Source organism: Diuraphis noxia, unplaced genomic scaffold, assembly GCF_037042655.1.
Source record: "Diuraphis noxia isolate RWA-SAM2 unplaced genomic scaffold, SU_Dnox_SAM2 contig0001, whole genome shotgun sequence".
NCBI classification, from domain to species: Eukaryota; Metazoa; Arthropoda; class Insecta; order Hemiptera; family Aphididae; genus Diuraphis; species Diuraphis noxia.
The window spans coordinates 39,540,031-39,558,977 of NW_028301711.1; the positions used below are offsets into that span (position 1 = coordinate 39,540,031).

At 27.1% G+C, this 18,947-nt stretch overlaps 3 protein-coding genes across 4 annotated transcripts; 2 read left to right on the forward strand and 1 right to left on the reverse strand.

Annotated features, from left to right (window-relative positions):
• The first annotated feature begins 2,195 nt into the window (after positions 1–2,195).
• Positions 2,196–9,207, forward strand: Hat1 (histone acetyltransferase 1). 2 transcript variants are annotated; one of them, XM_089215848.1, is made up of 10 exons: positions 2,196–2,419; positions 3,856–3,934; positions 4,020–4,095; positions 4,156–4,276; positions 5,136–5,271; positions 5,337–5,496; positions 6,685–6,899; positions 6,991–7,142; positions 8,500–8,616; positions 8,695–9,207. In XM_089215848.1, exons 2-10 carry the CDS (start codon positions 3,886–3,888, stop codon positions 8,857–8,859), a joined length of 1,191 nt encoding a protein of 396 aa, XP_089071974.1. In that variant the 5' UTR covers positions 2,196–2,419; positions 3,856–3,885; the 3' UTR covers positions 8,860–9,207. The 2 variants fall into 2 exon arrangements, with proteins under 2 accessions (XP_089071974.1, XP_089071975.1); XM_089215849.1 differs by having other exon boundaries at positions 2,197–2,319.
• A 378-nt stretch (positions 9,208–9,585) lies between these two features.
• Positions 9,586–12,834, reverse strand: LOC107171039 (uncharacterized). The gene is made up of 8 exons (XM_015521271.2): positions 12,684–12,834; positions 12,565–12,616; positions 12,212–12,369; positions 11,940–12,038; positions 10,728–10,888; positions 10,357–10,540; positions 10,060–10,222; positions 9,586–9,985 (listed from the first exon to the last, which is right to left on the reverse strand). The coding sequence occupies exons 3-8, from the start codon at positions 12,360–12,362 to the stop codon at positions 9,826–9,828; spliced, it is 918 nt and encodes a 305-aa protein (XP_015376757.1). The 5' UTR covers positions 12,363–12,369; positions 12,565–12,616; positions 12,684–12,834; the 3' UTR covers positions 9,586–9,825.
• Positions 12,835–14,456: 1,622 nt separating this feature from the next.
• On the forward strand, positions 14,457–16,052 carry LOC149060663 (uncharacterized). Its single transcript, XM_089230085.1, has 5 exons — positions 14,457–14,570; positions 14,837–15,022; positions 15,185–15,308; positions 15,619–15,811; positions 15,965–16,052. The coding sequence occupies exons 1-5, from the start codon at positions 14,457–14,459 to the stop codon at positions 16,050–16,052; spliced, it is 705 nt and encodes a 234-aa protein (XP_089086211.1).
• The last annotated feature ends 2,895 nt before the right edge of the window (positions 16,053–18,947 follow it).

Genomic DNA, 18,947 nt, shown 5'->3' on the forward strand with positions numbered 1-18,947 from the left:
TTTATCATGCAAATCAAACACCATTCTCCTTACACAATTAAATCCATCTCAAATAATCAGTGCCGTAACTAGCTTTATGTGCGCCCTTGGCAACCAATGTTATAAATTAATAATGAATTTTTAGTATTTATATGAAATAAAAATTGCGCCCCTAACGCGATCATTTTAAACTGCGCCCTTGGCCACCGTCCACCTTGCCAATGCCTAGTTACAGCACTGCAAATAATTTTCTTAAAAATGCTTCCCAAAATGCATTGTCTATATCAATTATTTTTAACAAATGTCTATCACTTGGAGTATTTTCAAAAGTATTTAAGTAAGCAATTATAATTCACCTGATGTGATTTTTTCGTAGAAAGTTTATTGTATCTATTAAAAAACTTACTATCAATCCAAGTATTCTTATGTAGATATTTAAGATATTGTAGATTTATTCTATATAATATATTCTTATTGGTCAGTAGCAAATAATACAAAAAATTAGTTTAACTCAATAATTAAACAGGTACAAATAAATTTTAAAAAGTATAGTTTAATTATAGAACAGAACAATCAACTAGAATTAAATAATAAGAATTATCAAAAATGTTAATATAATTCCCAAGTAAGTATGCGGCAAGACTGCAAGAGCAAATAAAAGAAAAAAAGTGAATTTATCTTATAATACCTATTTACTTGTTTAAATGTTTTAATTGACAAACAGTTTCAAAAAATTTACACCATCAGAAAAGACATATTAATTTTATAACAGATTTAAAATACTAAATATTTGAATTAATTTTATTCTAAAAATAATAATTAAAATGTTTTCCCTGGTGGCCTGGTACTTTTGTCTATTTAAAAACAATTTTCTGAAAGCACTTGTTGATTTCACATCAACAGACATTGGGCATAGTACTATTGATGCATTGTTCAGCTTATACATAGCTTAAAAACAATGAAGTGACTGCGCATATATCATAAAGTGATACTCAACATGAGTCTGGAATATATAAATCATGTTTTAGATAAATACCTATATAATGATTATGTTATTTAATTATAAAAAAAAATAATAATTTTTTTATTATTTCTTTATTGACTTACATAATATATTTTGGTATACCCATTACCCATATAATTTTTTTTTATTTGAATTATTTTGTTCATTTATGTTATTAAAATGAGAGAATTTTTAACATCTAAACAATCTGGTGGTACTTTTTTGTAACAAAACTATTTCCTTATGTGAATTGTGTTAGAAAAGATTATACTTTTATAAAAACCTTTTACTTTTTATTTCAATTATACAGAATATAACACCATGTCAGATTTAACTGCTCTTGATCAAAGACTTGTAATGAGAAGTTATTAAAATGTTTGAAATTATTAATTTTTTTCATAACTGTCAAAATAATTTTATACATAACATACTTTGGCTAATTGCTTAAAAATGTAGTATAGTTTAAAAGTTTGACTCTGTTGTTTCAACATTCAACTTAACATCACATAGCTCATATAAAAATAGCATTTTTGATTTTAAGAACTACACAACTAGTAATATCTATTTTTATATCTCTGATTACTTGTGCCAATCTAGTATACATGTTGCTTGATACTCTTTCGTTCACTATTAAACACACACGTAATTCTTTACCAATGAGATTAAACAACATCTTAAGTTGGACAAGGTAAACCAGTTTTTTGTACTATTTTCTTAAAGTACTGACATAAGGTAATGAGCTTTACTGAATTTTGTTCAAACATAAGCATAAGCAGAAGGTGAATAAATGTGTAGTGTCATGGCAAATTTTCTTAATGATGAAGAAACAGAATTTCCAGTTGATATCTGTGAATGCCTTATGAGTAAATGTTTTCTTTCTTCATTCAAACGTTTGGAAAGTCAGAAACCGGTGTAGAAAACTAGAAATATAGAAGTCTATTGTAGAAGTCTGTGCTCTGTGGTAGAAACCTTAGAAACTTAGATTTTTCAAAAAAATAATAAAAACACAAATGATAACGATAATAGCGAGATAACACCGCTAGTCTGCCGCCGCGGGAAAGGTAAGCAATTTATTGGGCGATTTACAGTAAAAATGGTGGTTCGGTGGTTAAGCATCGCCGAAACGGCAACCCTGACGCTCCTCAAAGACTGGTGCCGCCTAGCGAGGAATTTACCTTTTGGAAACCCTGTTTGAGATAACACCGTGTTTTGTGAGTGGGGTATCGATGCTCGACTATTGTCTGGCGTACAGGAACCGCCAAATTTTTATTTATTCTTTTCTTTTCACTGTCATCGTTGGCGTCTGTTAAGTGATATTCTAGCAGAATTAAGTTCTGGTTAGTAGGCAGCTGCTGTCATTTTCACGTCATTGCTAATAGCGGTTTTGGTCTGCCACCTATTTTTAGCCTTTTCTGAATTGTCTACTCGTTTATATAGGTAAGTACTTACTAGAAATTACTGACTTTGGTTTTGGGCAAAAAATACAATGTGGCTATATGTGTCTTATTTTCTATAATAAGATTAATGAGTAGTCATCGGCTTGGGATCTCCACTAGAATGTTCAAGAGAATTTAAAATTTCACTCTTACAATTGTGAATGGGTATGTGGCATTTCTTCAGGAGAGAGATATTAATTTAGTGACAAGTAATTGCTTTAAGGTGTCCACACACCGTATAGCGGTAGCATAAAATGTAAGCTGACGCCATTTACTGCTACCACAGAGTGTGTGGTGTGCTTACTCTTTTATATTTGTACACTTTTCCATTATAGAACTAAATATAAGAATTGAAACTTCAATAATCACTTAGTCACTACTTCCTTGTTAATTATCTACTCAAAAGTTATAAGGCGCTATTCAATAAATTTCTAACCTATAAAAATAGTTGTTAGATTCTACTTTTAACTGTGCCTATTTAATAGTCATGCCCATTTTTAAATATTTAATAATTAACTGGTAGGTACGTACCTTAAATTATTTTTTCAGTATTGTAACAAAACTCAATTAAATCAGTAATAGTCTGTAGAAATTAGTGTCTAACCAACAATAATCGATATTCTACTTTTAATTATTTCTATATTGTAGTTATATTTGATATCATTAAAAATACTTGATTAATACTTAAAAATGTGGAACATTTTGTGCAAATTATTTTGCTTAAACTTTGCATACTTTTTTAATGGCTTTGCTGACATTAACATGTCAACTGCCTTCATTCACATGACTGTTTTTCCTATACTCTTTATTTTTTATGTCATGCACAAATTTGTTTTTTTTCTATCTTATATTTATTATATATTTACATTAATTTAAGTAAAAGTGAATTTTTATTCTCATCTATTAGCAATTGATTTTAGTATAATTGTTAGATATCCAATTTTAATGAATTAAGTGTCACTATATATTTCACTTTAGGAGGGAGATTGTCTCACTTTTGAATTATGCATGCCCCTTTCTAATTGCTCGGCTTTTATTCGGAATTTACAAAAATTCAATATTATAATACTTTTTACTTCGTTATGTACCTAAGTACATTTTTTAAATTATTTAATCAAAAATTATATAAATTATATCATAAATACTTGCTATGTATTACTATGTTTAATAAGTTTTATAAATAGTATAGTAATTTGAAAATATATTTTACTATAAATATATCAAAAATTTGAATTACAATTAAATAGTGTAATAACTACCTAATTAATAAGTGCTTTATAATTTTATCTGTTAGTCATTGGTAATTCTTAAAAACAATTCAGAAAATGTTCCCGTTTTGGACATATACAATTATGGCCACACCACCTATGTATGGATTGTCGATTTTAATATAATACATTGGATGTAATCTTGTATGCTTTATTATATTTATTCCAGGTTTATTGATCACACTAATCTTTTATCACAATGGAACAATATATTGTAAGCAGTAATAGTGCATTAGAACTTAAGCTAGGTAATTATAATGCAAATAAAAAAAAAGCTTATGTTAAATGTTGTTTTCTATAATTTATAAACCTAATATTTATTTTATTTTCAAGTTCGTAAACCTAGTGATATCAATGATCCAAAAGTAGCATTTTATCCTGACATGACTTATCAAGTATTTGGAAATATGTAAGTATTTAAATAATTCAATACTAATAAAAAAATTTTGACTAAATTTTTTTCTTTTAGGGAAAAAATATTTGGTTACAAAGACCTTGTTGTAAAAATGTATTATACTGCTTGTAGTCTTAAGCTTTATATAAATATTAAGTATTCTTCAAAAGTGGATTCAGAGAAATTTGGTATGAATGTAAGTATTTAATATTTATTGTAAAATTCAGGTACAGTAACATTTGATACATAATGCATTATTATAGCAAATTATAAGCACATTTATAAATGTTTGAAAGTGTTTCATGATAAACACATTGCATTTAAAAATATAGGATTTATTTTTCATATTTTCTGATCATATATTTTTTTAATACAATACACTTTAATCAACAAAATTATTTATTGGCAATTTTAGTATTTTTTCTAATAGGTATTGAATAAAACTAATACTATAAAATTTACTCTTGAATCAACAAATCAACATTGTTGTTTTTTTTTATTCAATGTTTTCAGCCACATAAATTATAAAATACACATGATTGTACATTTATTGCTCCACTCAGAATCTATAATAGATCAAACTTAATTTTTTTTCAATTTATAGTCTAATAAAGAAATAAAGTTTTAAATATAACTAAATTTGATTGAATGTTTATTAAAATATTCATTATTCTAGTTGTTGTTGCTAATCTGTCATAACAGTCCTTAAATTTAGAGCACGTCCAATATAAAAGTATAAATCATTATTTACTATATAAACATAACTTACTAAAAACGTTTTTTAAAGAAGATACAATTAAATGAACACAACATTAAGTTGTTGTATATTAGTTGCTTCCATTTAACACTTTCTAACAAAATGTATCTTTTAATCTAGATTTTAAATTTCAGATCTTCATGTTAGTGGGTTAGGATGAATTTGTGTTAAACTGTTATATTCAATTCTAACTACTGAAACATGGACAAAATAAATCTAATCCTTACTTTCAATATGTTAAATTTAGCATTAATATTTGTTCTTAAATTTATTTTGGCAATATTTGTTAATTTTATAGCCGGACAATATAATGGAAAAACTCAAAGATTATATTACTCCTAATTTTTATTCAAATATTGATGTATTTGAAAAATGTTTAGAAGATGAACCATCGTTTAAGCCCTTTGGAAATCAGCTCGATCAATTTATTTTAAGTAAAATGAATTTACATTCTTATTTAGATTAACTTTTATATTAAAATTTTTAACTGTGGTTATAGACCATATTGAAGAAAACAAGAAATTTGAAGTTTATGTGATTGAAGATGAAAACACAGAGTTTAAAGAATATTTTAATCAACTGCAGACATTTGTTTTATGGTATATAGATTCATCAAATATCATTGATTTTGATGATTCTAAATGGAAGATATTTATCATGTAAGATGTAATTTTATATTATGTACTTATTTTATTTGTTGTATTGGAATGGTTAAAGTTACTTTCATAGCTTTGTTATGTTTCGTATTGATTACATTGCATCGTGACTGTACCTACTTTTTTTAGTATCATGTAATAACCAAATTGCAAATAAGTATTCCAAGAATTGACTACTGCTCAACTTTTAAACCAATAGGGTTAGCAGTTGTAACCATATTTACCACGCCTTCAAATGATACGACATGTGACATAGTTATGAATCTGGCTTAAAGGCATATGAACACACAACAAAATAATAATATTAAATTCTAAATCTTTATAATCTAAACTATTGAAATCGATTTTGTAAAAATCCAATCTATAAAAAATTATTGCTTTAAGAGATGTTGGGATATCTAGAATAACTGTGTGACGTAATTGGGCCAGGCTTGGTATAATCGCCTTCCGTATGTACATAAAAATTGGTTATTTATACAATAATTTACCTAAACATTTTATTTGTGATTTTTGAGTTATGTTTAATATTTTTGTACTTAAAACTATAAACGTTTCAGAATTTCAATATAATGTTTGGTTTTTATAGTATTTAAAATACTTAAGAAATATTTTCATTACCTATATATTATAGTTGCAACACACAGTAAGTCGTTTATATTTTGATACACATTTTAAATATTTCAGACACTTTAAAAAAATTAAGATTCCTTTAAAGTTTTCAGTACTTAAAAACACATATTATACATGCATAAAACAAAAATTGAAGAATATACTTTAAATATAGGTAAATTATTGTTTGATATGAGTAACATTTATATATATAAGATAGTATGAGCCTGTCCCCATATCTATTTTCAATTCTTTAAAACTCTTGGAATAATGTAAGTAGTAACATTTAACTTAAATCAATATTCTTAAAATTTAACATTCTTTCAATTTAAATAATTTACTTTTTGTGTTTTATGCTCCCCTAATACGTCTTAATTGTAAATGGACCTTATTAAAATAATGATGAAATTATATTAAAATCCATATAACATTTTAAGTAGTTTTTAAAACTAATAATAAATAACTGTGAATAGTTTAACTAATAATCAGTGATACATAAGACATAACAATTAAATATATATAACACTTATCTATGTGAATAAAATTAATGGTCAAATTTTAACAATCAAAATTTAATTTTAGGTATGAAGTCTTCAAAAATGAAAATGGTGATTTGTGTTACACACCAGTAGGATATTCAACAATCTATGAATATTATGCTTACCCAGATAAAATCCGTCCAAGAATTAGTCAAATGTTAATTCTACCACCATTTCAAAGGAAAGGATTGTGTGCTAAACTTCTGAATTCTATTTACAAACACTATGCCACTAAATCAGATGTTATTGATATTACAGGTATTAATTTATATTATATTTTTAAATAATTTCATGTAATATTTTTTATGGTATATATTTAAATATCTCTTAATTTGCCTTTTATTATTAGTTGAAAGTCCAAACGATGAATTTCAACTTGTTCGAGATTTTGTAGATGTTACTAATTTTCATAGTCTGAAAACTTTTGATGAAGAAAAATTGAAAAACTTGCAGTATCAAGAAATGGTTAAAGAGTTTAAAAATCTTTATAAAATCAACCAGGTATAAGTAGTCCGATTTTCTATTTAATTTTTTTTACTTGGCATGTGTATTATTTACTTAATTATCAATTTGCATAATTTTAATAACAATTGATTAAATTAAGGTTGAAATGAAGTAATTTTAAAGTTAAGGAAAAATAATTTTTACAATTATTACTTTTTTAATTGGATGTTTAGGGTTTGTATTTATATTGAGATTAGGCCAAGTATGATAATGGGCCGAGACTCATTCTAAATTGATGTAAATATTTATTAATTATACTTGTTTAGTTCACATATGGGACTATTTAGAAAACGATAATAAATCATTTATATTTTATAATACTTTATTGATAGTCTCCCGAATAAAATCATATATTTATCAATATGAATATATTTTATATTAACATTGTCCCGTGAACACAATTTTCTATTATGCAATTGTTAATATTAATTTTAATATATATTGCATGGATTTTTCTTGTTAATCCTAATTTTTCCATCAATTGATTTTGAACGCCCTACTCAAATAAATAATAAAAATATGAAGAATATTTAATTTTCTTTATAAATATTGCTTTATATATTTACAGTCTCCCCTACTTCATCTTATAAAACAAAATTATTAATAGAGAAAATAGATACACGAGGATAAGTAAATTAGTAATAATGGGAATTTTTGATGTCTCTTTGTCCATGTTAAAGATAGATTTAAAATAAAATTCTTTATACAAATAAAAAAAAAAAAATGTATTTATGTGGTAATGTAATATGGTGTCCTTGTGTACTTCCTCCTTTTCTTAGTATGCCATTGATAATGTATATAATATAGAACTGTTACTATGGTACTGTGTTCATCAACCCTTTTATGGCTTTCCTCTATAGAATTCAGGCTTAAATCTATTTTGGATACAAAGCATATTCTTCTATGAATATCAGTCACAATATATGAAGACCAATTTATTTCCCAATATTCTTAGGTGAAACAAACCAACACATTATTACATAGTAACCATGTCATTTACCACATGATTTGTATTTTCCCTGTTTTAGCATTATGTCCCAATATTCACATTTATGTATGTTCTAGTAAAAACTATTTTGGAACATCTGACCATTTTATGTTTTAATAACTTGACCTCTATTTTCAAATACTGTGAAAGTACTACACAAGTGTAACCTACTATATATTATTAATAATGTGTCTTAATTTTTCAAAAAGTTCATTTTTTTATATTTTAAACATTATTTTATTTTTATATATTTAGTATTGTAATTCATATGCATATCAAAATTATCTGCTAATTATTACATTATAATCTAGCAAAGATATTTATACTTTTTTTATTAATTAATAAATCTTAATTTAATTGTTTTAGAAACAAGTTCGTCGTGTAATTGAAATCATACTACTTAAAATTACTAATCGACAGAATAAAGATGAATATGAAAAATACAAGAAATTTGTAAAAACAAGATTGAATTGGCCATTTCAAGTATGTCATTATTATAAAATAATTAAATATTATTTCTATATATAGCATGTTTTGTACTATGCATTAATTTATTTTTAGAAAAAACCTACCAAACTTATGTTGGCTATGCCCGCTGAAGAAGTTGAAAAAATCCAAAAAGCTGACTCTATTGTAAAATTAGAAGATTTAGATATTGAGTATAATGAATTAGAACCCTCATATGATAAAGTAATTAAGCGATTAGAAATTAGCATTACTGTATAATTAATTACCACAAATATTCGGTTTTTAATTTGTTGTATGATAAATATTTTTATTTCTATTATCTACACTTATTTTTATTATTTTTAACTTGTGTAAATGATTTTTAATCATGTTCCTTTTTTTCATTATTTGAAGTAATTAATTTTATAAAATAAATTAATAGTATAAGTAAGTTAATTAAATATTTTAAATATGATCATTCAATTTTAATATTACATCATTTATAACTCTTAAGTACTAAATATGTGAATTAGTGTATGTTTTTATTTTGTATTAAAAAATTTGATATTGAAAAAAATTATTTTATAATAGTGAATAAAACCAAACTTATTTTACAATTTGCCAAAATTATGTCTATTTGTTAAGTTTTTAACTATTTACATTTCATCAATTTTATTTTATTTAAAAAAACGATTTACAAATTTCTTAATGCTATTACATCTAATGAGTACATTTCAGTTGTTAACCATCTTCCATTCCATAAAATTGATCTTTAAGAAACTGAATTGTCTTAACTCTTCTAAGAGAAACAAATTTTATTTAGAAGTAAACCGTACTGATAAATCTGCCAGCCTGATGCACTCCTAAGTATTTTATAATTGTTAGTTGAGGGCGGAGTGGAGGATATGTCAATTGAATTGGTTTTTTGTAAGACATGGAACTTTTTGTGAGAGCAGTATGTAAGTTAATACTAAACAAGTCAATAAGAATATATACAAACAGCAGTTACAAAAATAAAGTAAAATGATTTATTTAGTTACATCAAAGTAGCAGTTATAACAAAAGTTGTTAAATGGCACAATATATTTTCATTCATATACTTTGACTAATAGTTATTAAAAGTTAAAAACCTTAATATTTAATCATTTTGATGAACAATAACAGTAATAAATTATAAATCATAAATTGAATAAAAAAAATAATTAAATCAACACACATTTATACACTTTTGAAGTGTTGTTAAAATTATGATATTCCGAATATTTTAAGCGCATTAATTGAAGTTGCTAAAGCCACTTCATCTGGTTTTTTAGAAATAAAACCAGCCAATAATTCCACTAAAATAGGTAATGAGCATGGTTCATTTCGATGAAATGTACAGTAACGCTGTAAAAATCCCAATGATCTGTAAAATTATAATGTATAATAATTAATAAAATAATAACTATTTAAAAATTAATATTTAGTATGAAATTATACCTTTGAGTGAGGCTAGATTTTAATTCGTCACTAAGATTTGCTGCTCTAGCATTTGGATACATAAACGGAGAATCTGATTGCACTAGTATTTTATCTAGTGTTAATATTCCTGCACTTAAGAGTTTTTTGATTCCACTACCAGAACTATCTTTGCACAATCCTCCTAAAAACAAAAATTTAAAATTATTGGGTATTTAGTATATATATATATATTTAAAAAAATGAATATTATTTAATTACAGCATGATGTGATTTATATAACATTGTCATTATTTATTGAGAAACAACAAACATTACCTGTTATTCCAATGTACATTCCCAAGTTTATATAGTCAGTAGCTTCTTCAAAAGAACCAGTAAATGAATGTAAAACTGCTGGGAACTCTAAAGGCAAATGTGTTTTTATAATCCTTAAAAAATCTTCATGTGCTCCTTTTTGATGCAACATGATAGGCTTTTTTATTTCTTTAGCCAAGGAAATCTATATAAAAACAAATGTTATTAAAATAATACATATTATGTTAATAATTCTACATGCAAAATATACAACCATTTTTTTTCTAACCTGTTGCCTGTTGTTTGCAAAAAATAATTACATAATAAGCATTAATGAAAAATTTTAAAAGAAATATTACTTAATACTTAATACTTTTATATTTTAGTAATACCTGTAGTTCAAAAACTTTTCTTTGTATATCAGGCGATGAAAAATCTTTGTTATAATCCAAACCACATATACCAATAGCTACACATTCTGGATTTTTGGCAATATCTTTCAGTTCATCATAATAATTATCTTCCCAAGATTTTGCTTCATGCGGATGGATACCTATTAATTACAATAAAATAAACATTTAACAGTAATTTTAAATCAGTAGATAATAAAAGTGATAAATAAATGGGCAATTGAAGATAATATTTTTCAACCACATACTTATTGTATGCAATAATTACCTACTTAATATTTAATTTCGAATTTCTAGAACTTATGTTCAATATTTTATGTTTAAACGTAAATTAATGAATTTCTTTTAAAATTTAATTTTAAATGATCAAAAAACACTTGTTTATGTAAATGATATCTAATTTGATACTAGATTAATTGTTCGATAGTTGTTATATTGATCCATACTAATAGATAAATATTTTAATGACTAAATTAATAATGGTACATGCAGTGGCGTAGATATGATTTCTGAAATGAGGGAAGGGATAAAAAAATAAAATAGCATAGCTTTATGGGAGGGTACAGATTGGAAAATCTCCCCCCCCCCCCTCCACCAAAAAACCATTATTTAGAGAGAAATTTGTGTGTAAATATTTTCACAAATTTTAAATTAGTTGATATGAAGACTTGGTCAACAGTGTGTACCTTACTGCGGTATTGCGAATTTTTAACGACTTCCGATTTGAATAAAAACTCATTGAAAATCGAACAACCACGCTATCGGCTTAATACTTTCACAGTTTGATTAGGCATGTTATTGTCTATTAGCCCTGACAATTTTATTTTATGTTCAACATTTGAGAAGCCAATAGTACAATAGAAGAAGGCTGGAGTTTGATCAAAACGAGGAAACCTCTGGTAATTATTGCAAATTTTAGGCTAAAAAATTAATTTAAAACGTAAAAATTGTGTGATAATTTTGAAATTTGCACCATTAGATTACACATGTTTTTGGCTACTATCTCTGTTAGTTTAATGTATGTGGATAAAAGAAACCCTGTCATCAAACACAAATATATAATTATGTGACAAAATATTGCATTATAGTGCATCCTACATAAAGTAAGCAAAAACAAAAAAAAACCAATGGGAGGTGATCTGGCCACCCACGTCCCCCCTTGCATACCCCACTGAATACATATTGGTAATATACCTGCAGTTGAATATAACGCTCCTGGATATATTCTTGCTAGCCGCAATGCTTCTTTACTTGTTCTAAGAGAGGTACAAGGAACAATTATTTTTTGAACACCTGTAAATTAATGATGAACACTATGTAACAATATTATTAACAACACCATATCTGCAATAAGTTTGTCGACAGTGAACAATATCATAGGAAGTTGTTACATTATAATATTGCTGATGTCAGACAAGGTCGGGCAACATGAATTATATTTAGATAAAATGTATCAATGGCCATACCCGAATCTTTTGCTCGTTGTAGCACCGATTCCAAGTCCCTGCTGAACTTCTTGTTCACCATGTTCGATCCAACGTCGATAAGCAGATAGTTGTCATAGTTTTCTCTGATCGGATCTAGTACTTTGACCGCACTGTTGGATTGAAAAGCCATGATACCTCTACAAAAAGCGTACGGAATTACACGTAAATTCGAGTAGACGTTTATTATTATTATTGTTAAATAGGTTGTGCAGATATAGATATATATATAACGCTCTTTGTGCTGTAACTTTTAACTGTGTCAAAGCTAAAAGCTAAACTAATAACTATTATGATTTATGGCCACTGTACATCGATCGTGGTGGTCTACTTACTATTTATCTAATACCTAGAGTTGCCAATTGATGATAAGGAACGGACAAATACCTATGACATTAATAATAATTACCAATGGAAAACGAAAACAACTACATTAAAAAATAAAATTCCATACGATAGCGACCAAACCAGCCGCAGATCGTCAGTCGTCACTCGTCACGTCCTGCCAGTGTTGATATGTTATCACTAAATATAATTAAATTACGGGTGGGATAGTGATATGATTGACTTGGCCCACGAACTTGGATCACTTTATCTTAGTTCTTGGCTTATAGATCATAATATACAATATAGCATATTAATATAAATATATGATGTAAGGATGTTAGTAAATTATTATGATAAGAGACCGTTTTTATAAAACATAGCTAATACAAATTATGTGATAAAAAACCTCTTGTATGTTCGGTTGCATTTTACAATATTTCAATGTTAACGTTTCGTAATAACTAATAATTATTAATTATTATTATTCAGGGGCGGAGTGGCTCCAAAATTCTTACCGGGCAAACCAATATTTTCAGTCCAATTTTCAATATGAGCTCTACGTACACAGATAAAGACGTGTAAAAAATATAAAAATATAAAAATCTTTTTTTTTTTTTTAACGTACCTAATTACAAAATTGTTTTTGCCCAATCCACGTATAAAAAACACTGATCAGTTCACACACACACATACACAATACACATATACATATTATGTCTTTAATTTCACTGTACAGTGTACGAGTACACCAGTGTTTCTTAAACTTTTTTATCCGTGGAACCCTTTTTGATGTCCACTTTTATCGCGGAACCTCTACTTTTTTCAGCTTTTTAGCTTTTTTTAGGATTATTTGCAAATAAATTGTAATATAAAGTAGAAGTAGGTATAGGTAGATTATTGAATATAGAGTTAGCTGATAGATTATTTCATATGGCTTATACATTATTATGTAATATACAAGTATTTTTTTTCCATGATGGATATTTAAAAATAATTTTCTTATTTCTAAAAAATTACTTAAGCTTCGCAGAACCCTGGGGTTCCGCGGAACACAGTTTAAGAAACGCCGGTGTACACTATTATTATAATAGTATAAGTCATAACTCATAAGATAATATACTTAATATAAATAATACTTATACCGATATATTAATTTACATTTTATGCTGTAGCCTTTAAAATTTTTATGTTTTTGTTAGTGAGTAATATTTTTGCCAACTATCTTTTTTAAATTTTTATCTTTATCCTTGAGAAAATTTTTACTTCATATAATGTTAAACAAAGAATAATTTAATTTAATTTAATCATAGCCTCATAGGTTATGGATGTATCATCGGTCTCCACTCATAGAGTAGTATTACTCAACTGGCATAGACTATAGATTAATAATTAATAAAATAATAATGAATTTAATAAAAAAAAAAAATAAATAAATGCAAACAGTAAACTGCATCTAAATGTGTTTACGATAATATGAGGTGGTAGTTAATAATAAGTTATTAATAACATAATAACCATAGGCGTAAATTGGGGGGGCTTAGGGGGGCTTAGCCCCTCTAAAAATAGTATAGCCCCCTCATTTTAAATCTTCAAATTTCAGTTTTTTGTTAGAAAAAATAATTCAATTTATTACGTAATTCCTAAGCTGGAAAGCACCGATAGGTATAAGATTATATTATGATGATTTACCCGTTACGATTACGAGTTTACGACAACTGCAGAAATCATTATTTTGTATGCTACGACGGTAAACACTAAACAGTGAACACTGAGATTAGTGAGACTAAAAGTTATTCAGTTATATATGAGAGTTGAGAAGCCGGTGTTTTTTTCTGTGGTAATATTAAAAGTTTAATATTAATTAACTATTAATTTTATTGCGAGTTTTGAGTTTGTGACCATGAGTAAACAACGTGTGTTTGATATTTTCAATTTTACAAAACCTCAACCAGATAAATTAACTAGCTTAAACAAACCTAAATTGAAAAGTAATTTGGATAATGATTCCGATAGCGTTGTTTCTGAATTATTAGCCCTCTCTAGCTTTTCTAGCAGCACATCGTGTTTAAATGAAACCGACTATGAATCTACTAGCTATTAAAATTTATTAAAAAATTGATCTTGGTGATTTGCAATCTGGTCCTATAAGACCAATTTTAAAGGTAATTATAATAATTATATAACATTGCATAGTGTAATTTACATTACCTAGGTAGGTACTTATTGGTTATTAATAATGCTTAATAGAAACTAAACAAATATTTTTAAATGCTTTTTCAGTCTTACCCTATAACCAAATATGGAAATCAAAACCGTTGCTTTAATGCTTCTTACTTTAACGAACACGATTGGTTAGTATACAGTATACAAAATGACGCTTTGACGTATTGCTTTCCGTGTCGCAATTTTGGTGCCAACGATAATGAAGGAACATTTTCAAAAACTGGCTTTAGAAATTGGAAAAAAGTATGTATTGTAACAGATTATAACAATTTCATTTTTAAAACTTTTAACATATAATTATATTTATTGAATGTAATGATTATTAGATTATAATATTGGCTATATTGTATTAATTATTATATTAGTAGTTATGGCAGTGTTAACTTTGTTTTTTAATTTTTGTAGTTAAGTGGGTCTAGAGGCATTACAGAAAAAAAACAGACTAAGCTTAAAGCTCATGCTAGTACAAAAAGTCATCTTACTTGTGTTGCTAAATGGTTAGGGCATAAGAATACTGAGACAATTGTTAGTACTTAGTGTGCATACACAATTATCAACACAGCATAAATTAGAGGTTGAAGCTAATAAAAGTTATATAAAAACATTAATAGATATCACATTATATTTAAGTTGCCAGGGGCTACCATTTAGAGGCCATGACGAGTCTACTGATTCACTTAATAAAGGTAGATATTTGTTTTTTAATGTTGGTATAAAATAATTATACCTAACATTTTATAAATTATAGTATAGGTACCTACGTACCTAAGACCTAACTTATGTACAATATAATTAATAATTTAATAAATTATTTATTAGGTAATGTTTAATTTTTATAGGGAATTTCAAGGAAGCATGTGAATTAATGTCCAAATATGTACCTGAGTTTTCGGTAAAATGTCTGAAAACTACAAATCACACAAGTCCTTTAGTTCAAAATATCATTATTGAAATGTGTGCAAAAAATGTAAGAGACCAGATCATTTCAGAAGTAGGAGATGGCGTATTTGGTATAATGTGTGATGAAGCTAGGTAATATATTTTTGAATTAAACATTAAAATAAATATGTTTACCTTTAATTTATCCAAGGTATATTCTTAATGAACTATGTCTATAGTGCTATAGCCTATTATAGTATAAGCTATTTAGCTTAAAAATTATTTGATTTCCTATTTATATTGCAGATGCTATAAAGAAGAGCAAATGGACTTGGGATCCAAAACAACTGGATCAATCCTTTCTACTATCATTTATCAAAGCATATCCAACTAGTAACCATTCCACTTTTGGAAATTTGATGATGCCTGATGATGATTTTTATAATTATATCTATGAGCTAGAAAATATTTTCATCGATAACTTTCCCTGTATTGCCTATGAGGAAGGTGTTGGGGCTAAGTTAAAAATTGATTTTTGTAATGTACCTTATGATCATCCATGTAAAAATTTTGAAAAATCATATTTAATAAATTTATTTACACGCTTCAGAATTTTTACAGGTATCAAATTTTTGAATAAAGCTTTGGTGTCCGAGAAAAAATTGAAAAATAGAAAGTTGATTGTACTAAAACATTTGTAAAATTATTTTGCAGTTAGCTATTGCTTTCTATTTGCTTTCTTTTGTACAAGCTTGCTATACATGCAGTGCTATTTTATTTTAAAACAGTTCTTTTTAGAGCTATTAATTTAAAAACATCCACTATGTTTATTCATATTTTATTAAAATAATATATATAACACCAAATAAAATTGTTCAAATAAAGATTTTTTATATACCTATATAGTTTATTTATTATTTATTTGCAATTGTTTTTGTAAATAAAATTATTTGTTATTAAATCATGTTTGTTTTTTTTAATTTTTCTTATTGATTTATTGGTTGATATCATCTACAATTACCTATATTGGTCCTATTGCATAATGAAGAAAATACATTTTTACATTAGGCTGCTACATTAAATATCAAATAAATAACCTATAATTTTATAGTAAGTTTGTTAATTAAATTTATTTTTATCAATTCTTGCAAATATTTATGTTTTTTAAAATATAAAATATAAATTATTTATTACTAGAAAGTATATGAATCTAATTTATTTCCATTTCAAATCGAATATAGAATAGAAATATATGTAATATGTATGTATTTCGCGTACAGTTTTGTGGTAAAACTGATCTTAATTAACTGATATTGATGAAATATACTCTAAAATATAATAATATAACATAACCAAATTTCAAATAAACCACCAACGTTGAATATGTTTCTATACAAAATTATTGCGTACAATATTTTTGTCATTGTACTTTTTGTGAACACTGGTGGCACTTTAGCTCAAATTACCGTACTCTCCATAAGAGCCAATGTAAAATAATTATCGGTGTCCATTCTGATTTCACCTATTCTGTGCTATTATTATGCACTACATAATATTATTTACGAGTCGTAAAGCATAATATTATGACATTAATCCAGGAGGAATTAGATTACCTACTAGGTTTGGGATTTTTAATTTTGAGAGGCCAGTCGATTACTAATTCAAATGAGCGGAGGGTCAATTGACCTCCTACTAAACACGCCACTGGCTAATCAGTCGATCTTTTAAACTAGCGTAAGATGCGTTGAGACCGATCAGATCGCTTACAGCCTTGACCGCATCTTCGTTTAGGGCGGCGAGTACGTGGTTAACACGCGAGATGTCTGAACGAATTCTCTGATCAGCAAACACGGCATCTGCATGAATAAACCATTTGTGCGGAGAATTGACCCAAAAATTCGGTAGTCGGGGCACGTGGGAAATTCCGTCGACCGCGGTCGTGTCGAGCAAGACTATGGGTGCCAGCGGTTGACTGAGTGAACCGGGATTTTCACGCGAGTCTTCATTTTCGTCTAACGAAAAAAGGTCGGTTGACTTGTTTGGAAACATAACGTATTAGCGTGTAAATAAAATAGAAGATTCTGCGAAAACACGAGGTCACCAATGCGGTTGTTTAATGTGAGGTGGGGTACAAAAGGTTAAAATGATTAAACACTATGATTACCGACACAATCGAATATAATATTATATTTAGGTAAAATAAAGACGTACACAGACAATGCAATGAATTACTACGAAAAAACGTTAATGTGTGTGACGCGAACAATAAACAAAAAGGAATAGGACCGGAAACGTGAGACGCTGAGAGCGAGGGAACTCAGAGAACTGACTGCGGCAGCGCCGGCGAGACGTAAACACTGGCGTTGTAGTTCGGTGATGCATCTGTAGGTCACCTATCGCGTTGATGTGGGACAAGTGTCGCCACAACTATAATTCAATTATAGGTCGACATGGAATCGCGGAAAAAAATGCCCACGGAAAACCCCCAAGGAAAGAAAGCCCATGGAAAAAAAACCATAGAAAAGCAATTACCAAGGAAAAAAGCCCATGGAAAAAAAACCCACAGAAAAAATTAAAATTTAAAAGAAATGTTAATACATCTATATTTAATATAATTATAATATAATATTTTAGATTCTGAACGAAGTGATGAATGTATTGATTTTACAATGATGTTTTTTTTTTTTTTTTTGTATCTGTGTACAGCATAACTAGTCGAAATAATGCTTTGATTTCAAACTTTGGGGGTGGTTTCCGATGTAAAATTGAAGATCCTTGGTGCATTATAGAGGTCAAAAGTAAACATTTTCCAACAGTTTTCAAAAAAATCGAGAAAAACAAAAAACAATTGACAGAAAAACTGGAATTTTTACGCAAAACCAGTTTTCGACCAAATTGATTTTTTTATATGGTTGTAATTCAAAAACTAATCACTGTAAATACTTGAAATTTTCACCAAATTTTTATGTTAGTGTTATATATATACAGTTTAATTTTCATTTTACAAGTTATTTATAGACCACTGAAATTTTCGATTTTTTTTTGAGAATTTTTTTTTGAAGTGTCGGTAAAAAAATGTTGGACGACCAAAAAAACTTTAAAATTTAATACAAGGTTCTTTATAAGTTTTTCTTATTGTAGCTAAAAAAAATTAAAAATCGTTAGTCACAATTTTTTTTTATACGCGTTTATAGTTCAAATTTTTACGAAATCTGTCGAAAATGCGAAAATTTGCAAGTAATTTTGAAGCTGAAAAATCATAAATTTTTTTGTGTTTATAACTAAGGAT

Bases quoted from the DNA above. Each gene is read 5' to 3' on its own strand.
- Hat1 (XM_089215848.1), top strand. From the start codon at position 3,886: ATGGAACAATATATTGTAAGCAGTAATAGTGCATTAGAACTTAAGCTA. The intron at 4,096-4,155 runs GTAAGTATTTAA...TTTTTCTTTTAG, and splicing joins TATCAAGTATTTGGAAATAT to GGAAAAAATATTTGGTTACA. The intron at 5,497-6,684 runs GTAAGATGTAAT...ATTTAATTTTAG, and splicing joins AAATGGAAGATATTTATCAT to GTATGAAGTCTTCAAAAATG.
- LOC107171039 (XM_015521271.2), bottom strand. From the start codon at position 12,362: ATGGCTTTTCAATCCAACAGTGCGGTCAAAGTACTAGATCCGATCAGA. The intron at 12,039-12,211 runs GTATGGCCATTG...ATTAATTTACAG, and splicing joins ACAACGAGCAAAAGATTCGG to GTGTTCAAAAAATAATTGTT. The intron at 10,223-10,356 runs GTAATGTTTGTT...TTTTGTTTTTAG, and splicing joins AATGTACATTGGAATAACAG to GAGGATTGTGCAAAGATAGT.
- LOC149060663 (XM_089230085.1), top strand. From the start codon at position 14,457: ATGAGTAAACAACGTGTGTTTGATATTTTCAATTTTACAAAACCTCAA. The intron at 14,571-14,836 runs GTTGTTTCTGAA...ATGCTTTTTCAG, and splicing joins TGGATAATGATTCCGATAGC to TCTTACCCTATAACCAAATA. The intron at 15,812-15,964 runs GTAATATATTTT...TTTATATTGCAG, and splicing joins ATAATGTGTGATGAAGCTAG to ATGCTATAAAGAAGAGCAAA.